This window comes from Chelonoidis abingdonii, chromosome 2 (assembly GCF_003597395.2).
Source record: "Chelonoidis abingdonii isolate Lonesome George chromosome 2, CheloAbing_2.0, whole genome shotgun sequence".
Classification (NCBI taxonomy): Eukaryota; Metazoa; Chordata; order Testudines; family Testudinidae; genus Chelonoidis; species Chelonoidis abingdonii.
Genome location: NC_133770.1, coordinates 187,344,100 through 187,357,466, shown reverse-complemented (window position 1 = coordinate 187,357,466; position 13,367 = coordinate 187,344,100). Strand labels below are relative to the sequence as shown.

The 13,367-nt window shown below is 42.2% G+C and overlaps 1 protein-coding gene across 7 annotated transcripts in view; it reads left to right on the top strand.

Moving 5' to 3' along the window:
- Positions 1 to 13,367, top strand: part of KIF13A (kinesin family member 13A) — a 132,391-nt gene that overhangs the window by 108,761 nt on the left and 10,263 nt on the right. For 4 of the 7 annotated variants that reach the window (XM_075062864.1, XM_075062862.1, XM_075062861.1 and 1 more), the window contains 7 exons: positions 4,395 to 4,487; positions 5,812 to 5,968; positions 6,210 to 6,283; positions 6,882 to 6,929; positions 8,097 to 8,208; positions 10,975 to 11,126; positions 11,685 to 11,789. In XM_075062864.1, the coding sequence (XP_074918965.1) occupies positions 4,395 to 4,487; positions 5,812 to 5,968; positions 6,210 to 6,283; positions 6,882 to 6,929; positions 8,097 to 8,208; positions 10,975 to 11,126; positions 11,685 to 11,789 (741 nt within the window). The remainder of the gene's footprint in view (positions 1 to 4,394; positions 4,488 to 5,811; positions 5,969 to 6,209; positions 6,284 to 6,881; positions 6,930 to 8,096; positions 8,209 to 10,974; positions 11,127 to 11,684; positions 11,790 to 13,367) is intronic. The other 3 variants (XM_075062867.1, XM_075062863.1, XM_075062866.1) reach the window with 2 other exon arrangements.

The window sequence follows — 13,367 nt, the reverse complement described above, 5'->3', positions numbered from 1 at the left end:
TTACCCAGCTTAGATCTGATACACTCCACCAATCAGGACGTTTGAGTGCCTGAATAAACTCTGGTCTCCCCAAAACCTTCCCTTGGGGCCCCCAAGACGCAGATTCCGTTGAGTCTCACAACAAGGGAAAACCATTTTCCCTTCCTCCTCCTTTCTTCCTCCCAGATCTTTCCCGCCCTGGGGCACTAGGAGAGAGAGACAGATTCAAGCTCCGTGAATCTAAACAGAAGGGATTCCCCGTCCCCCCTCCTTCCTCCCCTCACCACAGAGGCAATACAGATTCAAGCTCCATGAATCTAAAACCAAAGAGGAAATTTACCTTGCCCTTCTTCCCACCAATTCCCCTGCGTAAGTACAGACTTCAAGTCCTTGAGCCACAACTTAGGGAAAAAAACAAACAGGTCTTAAAGCAACCTTTAATAAAGAAAGTAAAAAAAAAAGTTTAAATTATCTTCTGTAATCTAGAGAGTAAATATTATAGGGTCTTTCAGCTTTAGACAATGGAGAAAAAAGCCTTCTCCAGCAAAAAATACAATTTTAAAGACTTTCAGCCAAATACACATTAAAACTCTATCAGCAGATACGTAGTTGCAAATACAGAAACAATCAAAAGACGATAACCGCCTTTCTACTCAAATACTCACTATTCTGATATATAAGGAGGACTGTGCAGGAGATTGGCAAGAAACCTGGTTGCATGTCTAGTCCCTTCCAGGACTCAGAGAGAACAAAGTAAAAGTCAAAAACACAAACAAAGGCTTCCCTCCACCGAGATTTGAAAGTATCTTGTTTCCTGATTGGTCCTCTGGTCAGGTGTTACAGGTCACTGTTTGTTAACCCTTTACAGGTGAAAGAGACATTAACCCTTATCTCAGATTATTAAGATTTTTCCTTATCTGGATTATTGCCTTCTCAGAACACAGTCCTTCACAGAGGTCCACTGAGACCACACGAGACTGATTTCTAACACTGGGCGTACAGATCAACAAATAAAAATCAACCTTAACACCAGTTCAAAACCTAGAGTTTATAGGAGCCAGCCTTGACTCTGTGCAAGTGAGGGTGCTCCTACCACATCACAGATTTCTCAATCTCTCTTCAGTGATAGACAATACAGTCCAGCCCTCAGATCTCAGCCAGACACTGCCTTCAGCTTCTGGGACACATGGCTGCGGGCACATCAGTCATTGTTATGGTCGACTACACATGAAGTGCTTCCAAGCATAGTTTGCTTCGGTGTACAGACCAAACAAAGACAATGTGACCAAGCTCCTGATCGTAGTCAAACAATCCTTAAGCTGGTGGAAGGACCCAATAAACATTTGCATGGAGATCTCATTCACTCAGTCTTCCCCATCTCTTCTTCTGACCACCGAGGCATCCCTCAGGCTGGGGAGCACATCTCAGTGGTCACATTGTTCATGGCAGATAGTCCCCATCAGAGACGTGTCTCCACATCAATCTGCTAGAGCTCAGAGTGGTCTGAAATTTGTGTGCTCAATTCCTCCTGCAGATCAAGGACACACATATGAAGGTCTTGATGGACAACATGGCCTGTTAGGTACTACATTAACCAGCAAGGAGATACCAGGTCTCATTCCTTATCCACAGAAGCTCTGAAGCTATGGAATTGGTGCCTCTCCCACAATGTCCTATCAGTGGCCTACCTACCGGGAATACACAACACAACAGCTGACAATCTCAGCCACAAGTTTCTGCTCTACTGCTAATGGGAAGTAAACCAACCATTCTACACAATATATTCCGGCAGTGGGAGTTGACAAAGATAGACTTCTTTGCTACCTACCAGGACAAGAAATGTGTGTGGTACTGCTCCAGAGAGGGGATCGGCCAACACTGCAAGGGAGATGCTCTCCTCTTCCCTTCTTTACGCCTTTCTGTTGAAGGACCTGTTGAAGATGATAGATAAAAAAAAAAAAAAGAAAAAGAAAAAGGGAAGGACATTCTGATTGCCCCCACTTGGCCCAGACAGACATGAGACCCTTACCTGTCTAAGCTGGTGGTATGTTCACCGGTCACCCTACCGATCACTCCCTGCCTCCTGTTGCAGAACGAGGCTTGCATTCTTCACCCCAATCTATGGGTCCTACATCACAGAGTGGCTCCTTTGTGGTTCCAGCACATAGAGGCATCCTGCTCGGAGGAAGTACGGGAAGTACTATTACACAGTAGGAAGGGTGCTACTCGTTGCATCTACCTACAGAAATGGAAGAGATTCCAGACATGGTGCCAATCCAAGGATGTCACCACTAATTCAGCCACCTTATTGGTAATTCTGGACTATCTGTTACCCTTAAAGAAATTGAGTCTCTGTGTTAGCTTGCTGAAGGTTCGCTTGGCAACAGCTGAAACCTTCCACCAGCAGGTAGAAGGCTACTCAATCTTCTTTCACCCGACTACGAAGAGGGTTCTAAAAGCCATAGTAAACCTCTTCTCACAACCTAAGGCACCCATTCCACAATGGGACTTCAATCCAGTGCTAACGGGCCTGACTAGACCACCATTTGAACCCATGGCCACTTGTTCATTAACTCACCTTTCCTCATCACCATCACTTCTGCCAGAAGGAATGGGGAGATAGCAACTTTGATAGCACATCCCCCTTTTACACTCAGACTGCACCTGAAGTTCACTCCTAAAATAACTTCTGCATTTCACATGAATCAACTCATTTAGTTCCCAAAATTCTACCCAAAACCTCATACGGATAAGAGAGAGACCATCCTCAATACACACAATGTGTGGAGAGCCTTAGCCTTCTACTTAGGACAAAGGACTTCAGAAAATCTCAGAGGCTCTTCCTTTCAGTTGTGAATAGGTCAAAGGGTGCAGCGATGTCAGCTCAGAGGCTCTCCATGTGGGTCTCTGGCTGCATTAAACTCTGCTACCAATTACGGGGGGTAACACATGTATCTTCAGTATGCACGTGTTCCACAAGGTCAGTGTCCTTGTCGCTTGCCCTCTCTAAGGGTATCCCCATATCAGAGATATGCAGAGCAGTTACATGAGCATCTGCACATAACTTCACAGAACATTATGCCATTGTGAGTGATTCAGCTTCAGACACCCAGTTCAAGGCCTCTGTACCACAGGCGCCAGCTTCCTTTGGGCCCTGGGGGTGCTCAACCTCCTGCTCTGCTCCAGGTTCTGCCCCTGCCCCTGCCCCACCTCTTTGTGCCCCAGGCCCCACCTCCATTCCACCCCTTTTCCCAAGCCTCCATCCCCGCCCCACCTTTTCTGACCCAGTTCTGCCCTCTCCCCCAAGCATACCCTGTCCCGCTCTTCCCACTCCCCCCACAGCCGCCACCTACACGCCGCGGAACAGCTGATCTCAGTGGGCAGGAGGTGCTGAGGGAGAGGACTGCAGGCGGTGGGGAAGATGGAACTGGCTGCCAGTGGGTGCTAAGCACCCACTATCTTTTTTCCATGGGTGCTCCAGCCCTGGAGCACTCACAGAGTCGGTGCCTATGCTCTGTAGTATCGTCTATATCAGACTCGACTCTGAAGTCCCAGCCTTCAGCAGTAGGCACTGCTCAGGAGTAACCTACAGTGGAGCACCTACTCAAAGAAGAGGAAGTTACTCACCTTGTATAGTAACAATGGTTCTTAGAGATGTGTCCCCCTATGGGTACTTCATGACCCTCCCTCCTCCCCTCTACTTCAGAGTTACACTTGTTGACTCTGCATTAGAGAAGGAACTGAAGTAGAAATGCCCTTACATGCTACCTAGCCTTATGGCAGATGGAGAGCCTTGTGTGCTGCTATTAAAATTCTCTGATCGACAGCGCAGGGGCGCGCGCACACGCCTACAGTGGAGCACCCCTAGGGACACACATCTTGAAGACCCATTGTTACTGTACAAGATAAGTCTCTTGCCACTGGTCCCCACTCACCCCCTTCCTTCTCTAGGCAAGGAGCTTTAACCATCGTTACTGCAGAAGGTGAGTAACTTAGACATGGTCAAAGAAAAGTTTTCCAAGTTATTTTGCAGCCTGTGGTCAAGAGAATGAGAGATATTGACATCCATACAATAAATGTATTGAGATCCGATTCTCACTTGCCCTATTCATTGTGTAGTCAGTTATGCCTGTGTAAAATGCTGCTCTTCTCATTTGGTTACAATTTATACTCACAATTTATACTTTGCACAAATGTAAAAAACTACACAAATTTCAAGGCAATGGAGAACCTGGGCCATTGACTGTAGAAAAACGTGACTGCTTCATACTAGGAAGCAGAATCAAAATTTTAATGAACTTACAAATGTTAAGAGGGTTTTTTTGTTTCACCGTTAACGTGTGCAAAATAATAAAATTATATGCTAAAAATTACCGTTGTGGATACAGTAACTTCAAATTCTTTTATATTTCTAGAGTTTTACCCAGAGTCTCAAAAGGAGAATATCCTTGAAAAATATATTTTATTCCTGTGGTGTGACCTATGAAATAGTATCCAATATACCAAAGGTAAATTATACTGCTCTTCTTTACAATCTGTTAAAGGAGCAAAATGATATTTTGGGGCAGGATATATTGTTTGGGTGGGAATTGAATCTCCAGCTTTTGTTGATATAAAAAGAACTTGTTAGTTGTACATCTGAATTCCTCCAGACCAAGTGAATCTGTATATAAGTTTTTATTTGAATAATGTGTAGAGTGTAGAAGATCGAGCCTGATGAGGGATTTTATAGATTTAGTTAACTTTTTTACTTTCTGGACTGAGAGCTTGGGTATCAGGTTTGAACAAACTATTACAGACATTTTTAGAATGTATTTCCTTTGTACAACATCATTATAAATATTTATGTATACAAGACTGGTTCCTAGTTTTAAACCCATTTTAAAAAAAAACAGGACTTTAAAGGAAAATAATTTTTGGTATAGATTTTCCTCATTCAGAACAACTAGGACAGTGATTCTCAACCTTTCCAGACTATTGTACTCTTTTCAGGAGTCTGATTTCTCTTGTGTACCTCAAGTTTCACCTCACTTAAACACTACTTGCTTACAAAATCAGACATAAGAATACCAAAGTATCATAGCACACTATTATTGAAAAATTGCTTACTTTCTCATATTTACCATATAATTATAAAATAAATAAATTAGAATATAAATATTATGCCTCATTTCAGGGTATAATATATAGAGCAGTATAAACAAGTCATTGTCTGTATGAAATTTTAGTTTGTACTGAATTTGCTAGTGCTTTTTATGTAGTCTGTTGTAAAGATGAGTTGATGTACCTCCTGGAAGACCTCTGTGTACCCCCAGGTGTACATGTACCCTGGGTTGAGAACCACTGAACTAGGACATCTGAAAATAAAAGGCTGTAACCTGAAAAAGAGCGCTTGAAAGCTTGTCTCTCTCACCAACGGAAGTTGTTACAATCAAAGAGATTACCTCACCCATTTTGCTACCCTCACATAGTAGTAATTACAGTTTACAGTCTGTGAAGATTATACAGGCTGTTTAAGAATCAGGAAGGAAGAGTTAATAGTCATTAAATAGTTAACCCATTACATACACACTTCTTATTTTTCAGGTTAAACAGTCACATTTGGAGGGAGATGTAATGTCTAATAAATATGGAGCGCTTTCCCCACCATGGGGCTGTTATATTCTTCCTTCTAAATCAGATGCTGGACAGTCTTTGTTCTGTGGAGTGGACTTTGATCAGTCTAGTCCTCAAGACTGAGAGATTCTGAATAATTGAATCATGCTGCATTTAAATCAATGGATCTAAAAAAATGTATCTTTTAAAAAAAAATCTTACAATTTATAATTTTAGGCAACAGAGGAAATTGAAGATCGTGAGACTCTGGCCCTGATGGCAGCAAGAACTGAGAATGAGGGTACATCTGATGGTGAAACTTATATAGAGAAATATACACGTGGTGTGTTGCAAGTGGAGAACATTCTAAGCCTTGAACGACTAAGGCAGGCAAGTAGCAAAGAAAGGAGATCCAATGGAAATCTTAAGACTCTGGGGAGATTTTGAGGAAGCGTTTGTGGTGAAAACAAGGTTAAAAAAGTCTAGATAGATGGCAAAAGTACAATATGTGGACTTATGCAAGAGTGTACTTCAGCAAAATGGACAAATCTTGTCTTAAACATGCTGCTGTGTAGAGGAACTATAGCTTCAGTGAATTAGACAAAGGTCAAAATATTCCATCTTTTCACAGGCAGTCACAGTGAAAGAGGCACTCTCTACTAAGGCAAGACACATACGGAGGAGCATCAGCACACCAAATGTCCACAATGTAAGAAACTCTTTCTGAAATAGTGGTAGAGACATGGGTCTGTCTTTAATTTATTGAGTGGATAAAACAGTTTCTAACCATTATCACACCAAGTGTCTATGTATTCTGAGCTAGCACTAGTAGAAGCTCTAGAACTCTCAGTATGAAGGGGGAATTTGGTCAATATAATTATTTAATAGCAAAAAAAAAAAAATCAAGGATTTTATCTAAAATCTGTCTCTCCTTCTATCAGGTGAATTTTGGTCTCGGGTGCCAGTTTTGGATACCCGCTCAAAATCCCTGCATTACACTGGTGTGGTCAAAACAGTCTGTCCAGAAGTTTTTAAAGTTTTCACTTTTAAACAACTTATTTCATGTTTTTTCTAGTAAGTTTTATGAATAGTCTTGTAGATCCCTATGACATCTGTGAATGTGATTTGCCCTTGTACTTACTTTATTCATTCTCCTATGCAATTAAAATAGCAGTTCTGTTAGCAGACTACATCATTGATGTAGACACATAGAGCAGGTCAGACTAAATGATCATAATGGTCCCTTCTGGCCTTATAATCTATGAATACAAGATATTTTGTCAGACCTGTTCACTGGTGTTTTTTAGGTGTCCCCTAGCCGATTAGATGTTTTTGGCTGTGATGAAGATGATAAGGTATGTAAATTTGGATTTTCAGAAGAATAAACTGCACAAATCTTGTTTTTCTTAACCAAAAAAAAAAAAAAGGCACCATAGCAGAAATGTATCCTTATCTGAATCTTGGATTCATATTACTTTTCATTTAGGTGTACCATTTTTAGTCATTTGGATTATACTTATTTGTAACCTAAGTAAAGCATAATTCTAGAAACTGACATGACATAACTAAGGTAGGGGGATTGGAAAGATGTAGGAGAATTTAGAACATATCCTTAGAGCCAGTCAACTTCCTGTGCAGATCAGTGTGACTGAGGTCCTAGTCATACTGCAGATGAAACAATGCTCTGAATACCCATATTTTAAAATAATAATTGCAATCAGGGTCTACTATGGTCTCTCTGGTCAGCATAAATAGGGCTCTTAACAGAACAGTGGGGAGCTATTAATTGGAAAATACCCACCTCCCTGGTTTCTGCCAGGCTAGCACATTTATTTTGTTTTCAGACCTGAGCCTAACATAAAAGGGAACTAATCTGTTAAAGCTCTCTGCATAGAGAGGAAAGGGGGTGAGCAGTGGCTGGAGGTGAGTGTTCAATAGAGAGACTGAGAGAATGCTGTAAGGTGCTGTCTCTCTCCCAGCCCAGGAGTAGGGGTGTTTAGGCTGAGTATAACTTATCTAAACTTCATTCTTTCCTTGCAGTTTAGGGTAAGATTCACATATGTGGGCTGCAGTATGTGACTACAGCACATGTAGACATACCCTAGCTAGCTTTGCTCCAGGTAGCTAGAACAATAACAACAGTGCAGCTGTGATGGCAGTATAGGCAGTACAACCCCCTCTGGGAGGCTGGATATGTCCTCCTAGTCTGTGCTGCCATGGTTTCATTACTGTTGTTATTTGAGCTAGCTAGATCAAAACCAGCGTCAGTATGTCTACATGTGCTGTGGTCACATCTTTGATTGCACTGTACACACAGTCTTTGTTATTTTAACTCATGTCTCTGACTGCTGTGTGCCTGTTGACTAATTAATACTTTGTAACTAGAAAATGTATGCAGTGACACAGTTAAACCAACACTTTTAAAATTGCATAGGTGAGGTAATTAAAAACTTTTGAACTTTGACTTTGCCTGTTAGTTTCTTTTTTGCCTTGATTAGTGTGCATTTTTAAAAATTCCTTAGGGTTGGTCAGAAAGCCACCTTGATATATCCGACTGTTCTTCCAGTTATCAAGATGTATCATGTTACGGTACTTTACCGAGGGATTCCCCTCGCAGAAATAAAGATGCTGGTGGTAAGTCTTTCAAATATATATGCCTTTTTAATTGGTCTTAGAGAAAAAAACAAAATATTGCAACAAGAGATTGAAAATAAAATGCAGGGTTCAAAGTTCACGTGCAGTGCACAGAGCCGATACTCCGGAAAGTATCTGCTTAGTGAAGAGCCTAATTGAGACAGTATGGAAGTGAGGAGAGAAAAAGAGGAAGAGACCTCCAAGAAGGAAAAGAGAAGAGACAATGTGTTGAAGAAGCAAAAGAACAACGCGGAAAGAAGTGAGAAACAAAATAAGGAGGGTTGGAAAGAACAAAAAGGAGTTTCTATATTTGTGTATTTAAAAAAATTAGTTACTGTGGCATGGATTTTATGCTTCAAAACTAACACTGACTCCATAGATGTCCTGGTTGCTTGCTTTTTGCATGTCAGTATACTTATACCATCAACAATTTATTTGCTTTGGATCAGATTGTAACTATATATTGTGATTGGGGAGTGCAGGCATGGATTCCATTGAAAGTACAGAGCAGGGCAGAGAGCTACATGTGCTTATAGGCCCCTTTTTAAATTCTGATTCTGTCACACAGGGTATGTCTACACTATGAAATTAGGTAGATTTAATAAGTCGATTTTTTTAGAAATCGATTTGATACTGTTGATTGTGCGTGTCCACACTAAATGCATTAAGCTGGCAGAGTGCATCCACAGTACTGAGGCTAGCGTCAACTTTTGGAGCATTGAATTGTGGTAGCTATCCCACACTTCCCGCAGTCTCCTCTGCCCATTGGAATTCTGGGTTGAACTCCCAGTGCCTGATGGGGCAAAAACGTTATCGCGGGTGGTTCTGAGTACATGTCGTCAGGCCCCCTTCCCTCCCTCTGTGAAAGCAACAGCAAAAAATTGTTCCTCACCTTTTTTCCTGGGTTACCCATGCAGACGATATACCATGGCAGGCATGGAGCCCACTTAGCTCACTGTCACCATATGTCTCCTGGGTACTGCTGGCAGACGTGGTACTGCAGTGCTACACAGCAGCATCCCCTTACCTTGCCTTGTGGACAGTAGATGGTGCAATACGACTCCTAGCTGTTGTCGTCGTCCTGTGGGTGCTCCTGGCTGACCTGAGTTAGATTGGTCGGGGGCGCCTGGGCAGACATGGGTGCTCCTGGCCGGCCTCAGGTCAGTCAGGGGCACCTGGACAAAAATGGGAATGACTCCAGGTCATTCTCTTCTTTAAGTTTCGTCTAATGGAGATTCAGTCCTGCCTGGAATATCATGCCAGCTGAAGGCTTCTGCCTTAGGCTGCTCTCCCAATTGGCAGCACCGTGCGGTCGCACCTACCCCAGCCTACCCCTGGCTTCCATGGCTGATAAAGCCTGGGTAGTAGTAAGGAGCAGTTCAACTATAGGCTGAGCAAGTGCAGAATGGTGGTAGAATGTGCCTTTGGACATTTAAAAGCTCGCTTGTGCAGTTTACTGACTCGGTTAGACCTCAGCAGAACCAGTATTCCCATCGTTATTACTGCTTGCTTTGTGCTCCACAATATCTGTGAGAGTAAGGGGGAGACGTTTACAGCGGGGTGGAAGGTTGAGGCAGATTGCCTGGCCACTGATTACACGCAGCCAGACACCAGGACAGTTAGAAAAGCATAGCAGAGCGTGCACTGTTCATCGGAGAAGCTTTGAAAACTAGTTTCGTAACTGGCCAGGCTACAGTGTGAAAGTTCTGGTTTTTTTCTCCTTGATGAAAACCCACCCCCTTGGTTCACTGTACTTCCCTGTAAGCCAACCACCCTCCCCTGCTCCCTTTGATCTCCACTTGCAGAGGCAATAAAGTCATTGTTGTTTGGAATTCATGCATTCTTTATTAATTCATCATACAAATGGGGGGATAACTGCCAAGGTAGCCTGAGAGGGGTGGGGGAGGAGGGAAGCACAGGGGTGGGGTAGTTGTAGGGGTACCTCCTAGAATTGCATGCAGCTCATCATAGAAGCGGCATGTCTGGGGCTCTGACCCGGAGCGTCCGTTTGCCTCTCTAATTCTTTGGTAGGCTTTCCTGAGCTCCTTAAGTTTCATATGGCACTGCTGCTGGTCCCTGTTATAACCTCTGTTCATCATGCCCTAGGAGACTTTTTATAATATTCCGGCATTTCTTCTTTTGGAACAGAGTTCGGATAGCACAAATTCATCTCCCTATACAGCGATCAGATGCAGTACCTCCCATTTGGTCCATGCTGGAGCTCTTTTGTGATTCTGGGATTCCATGTCACCTGTGCTGATGAGCTCTGCATGGTCACCTGTGCTTATCAGCTCGCCACGGTGTCCAACAGGAAATGAAACTCATAGTGTAGACTAGGGCACAGTGTGTGAATGCAGGCCTAGCTCTAGTGGAGAGCAACATCAGGGAGCCAAGCAGGGGAACGCTGAGACAAAGGAAGCAAAGATCTGGTAATTGTGATGTCAAGGACAGCAGGTCTCTCTTGTGACCGAGGAGGAAAGGGGAAGTTGGGGAGCTTCTGCATCAGCCTGGAGGGAGCAGCCTGTCCCATCCTGCAGTCCTATGCACGAAGCTGTTCCTTAAGGGGAAATAATCCCTCCCCCATGGAGCTCTGTGCCAACCTCTACTTGGGCCAGTGGCTAAATGCCACAGTTTCACCCTTTTTGTAACCAGAAACTTTCCTAATACACTGTTTGATCTTCCCTGATTATACATTATTCTCTTTGCACTTAAGATGGTGCAATAACTACACACAACTGAACTACTGTATTTTTGCTCTTCCCTTAGGTTGTATATCGGAGACTCCACATGCCTTAATGGCCAGCCCTTTTAAAGCATTTTCTCCTCAGCCACCAAAGTTTTTCAAGCCCTTAATGCCTGTAAAAGAGGAGCATAAAAGAAAGATCTCTCTCGAAACTCGACCTCTGCTTAGCCAAGAGGTAAAAAAAATTTTTTGAGTAAAGCAAAACTCTGAATCTTTCTTTGAGTAAAGAGTAACTTGCTGTACCTAGCAAATGGTTTGCAGCATGTATCATACCATGAAAACGTTGTGATTCTGTGTTGGTAATGACTGGTGTATGCTTCAAGGGTTGCTCTCTTTCATTGGAATTGGGCCAGTTTCACTTTTTTGGTAAGTATTTTTGTATGGAGTGTATTGGGTTTTTTGTTTTTCCCAAATAATACCCATTTTTATTTGATTTAAAAAAAAATTGTGTCCCTTGAATATTTTTTCTTATATAGAACAGTGGCAGTATTTTTTCAAAGTGGTGGTTTTAGGATATACATAACTGAGACGTTATTTCTAACCTAAAACACCATTCAGAAGATTGCACAAATTTCTTGTTAACTGTATTAACTTGAACCATGGTATGTGGTCTGCCTGTGTGTTTCACTTTAGTAAGATGTCCTTGTCTCATTCTAACTTGCATGGGTATAATACTGTATTCAGCTGCCAGTGTCGTCTTTGTGTGATGTGTTGTGTGTCTTAACATTTTCAGAGCATGCCTTCAACTCAGGTACATAACGCTGGCTGTGTTGTGCCCTCAGGAAGTAATGCCAGCAGCATGCCAGTAGAAAACAATAGCATACATGAAGAGAAGATTGTAAGTTTGTATCTGTTTCTGTCATAATGCCTGGTGGTGGGTTTAAGGTCCTTTCACGGGCAATTATGCTACAGCTGCAGTGTGGGGATGGTGATATGCGTTTGGTGTTTTTAATTTTTAAATTGGCTATTATAATGTACTGTTGCTTTCTTGTGAATATAATCTATAATTTGCAATAACTCAATTGATTCTTTGATCACTCATATATAACCTATCGGGGGAAAAAAACAGTTTTAAGAGTTGCAGTGTGCAAATAGTGAAGTAGATGAAAGGTACTTTTAGCAAACCATACTGAAATCTTTCTAACGTATTCAGATTTTGTGACTGTCCATCAGAGTAATGGAATGATCCCATTTGGTGTAAGTTATCTTGCATTTAGTGGTGGGCCCATTTTGAAAGCTTCCAGTTGCCTGGTGTAGAAGTGCTGTGGCTAAAATAAGATTACAGCTCTTCATTAACAGACAACCCTGTCTTTGCCATTTTTAGATTGTAAAAATCATTTATTTTTCAGTAGCCTGGTTAAATTTTTAAATGCTACCCACACTAGTGCAGCTTCTATGAAAGGTGTTTCAGCATTTTTCTTGTTTGGTAGATAAGGCTGTAGGATTTAGCTGTTAGCACATGCTTTAGTCTGAAAGTTGGTATGCAAATTCAAAGCTAAAAAACTATTGGGAGGAGGAGGTTTAACAGTCCTGTAGACCTTAGAGCATGTTCTGCCAAAAATTCCTCCTATTCTGTAGATTCTTGTTTTCCTACTGTATGACTCTAATATGGCTTGTCTTGTCTGGATGGGTTTTTTAATGAAATTTTATAGGCCCTTACGCTCAAGTAGACTTGGCCTTTTGGTGTTTCCGTTTGAAAAATGGCTGCTGTTCATGGGCAGTAGCTGATTTTTTAAATTCTACATCATGTTACAGTTCCATAGCATAGTGTGTGTCAGCAATCAGCACTTGTGAACTGTGGGTCATTGACTTGAATACCATGAAGGGAAGAGAGGCAGGTTAAAACTCAAGTTGTCCATTAGAAAAATGTATAATTTAAGGTCCCATAGGAACTAAAATGATTTAATTTGCACAAATTCCCTAACAACTTCTTAACAATATACCTTCCCAGAGCTAAAATAAAACTCCCAGTGCTACAAGAGGTCTGTGCTGAGGGAGGGTTCCCAGGTTAGGCTAAAATAGAGCTATCCTTGAACCTGTCTGGAGTGGATGTTACAAGCTAGAGCAAACCTTTGGCTAAGCTGGGCTCCCAGGATGATTTCAGTGTTTGAGTTATGGCAGGCTTCCTAGCTTGTTAGGCCACTCTACTAAACTTCAGCCAATCTGATCCCCTCCACCTGACTCACAATGAAGACTCCCAGCTAACAACAAACACACTGACCGATTCCTCCCTCACACGTAGACTGATGTAATTAACATGGCTAGGTCCCCATCTGTTGTAAATCAGCAGATTTACAGTTCTAAAAGAAGCTGCCAGTAGCACCATAGGCCTGAATCTGTGAATAGTTGAGTGCCACATCAGATATGACACCTCAGCAACATCTTGCAGGATTAGACTGTATGTAAATAACAGGAA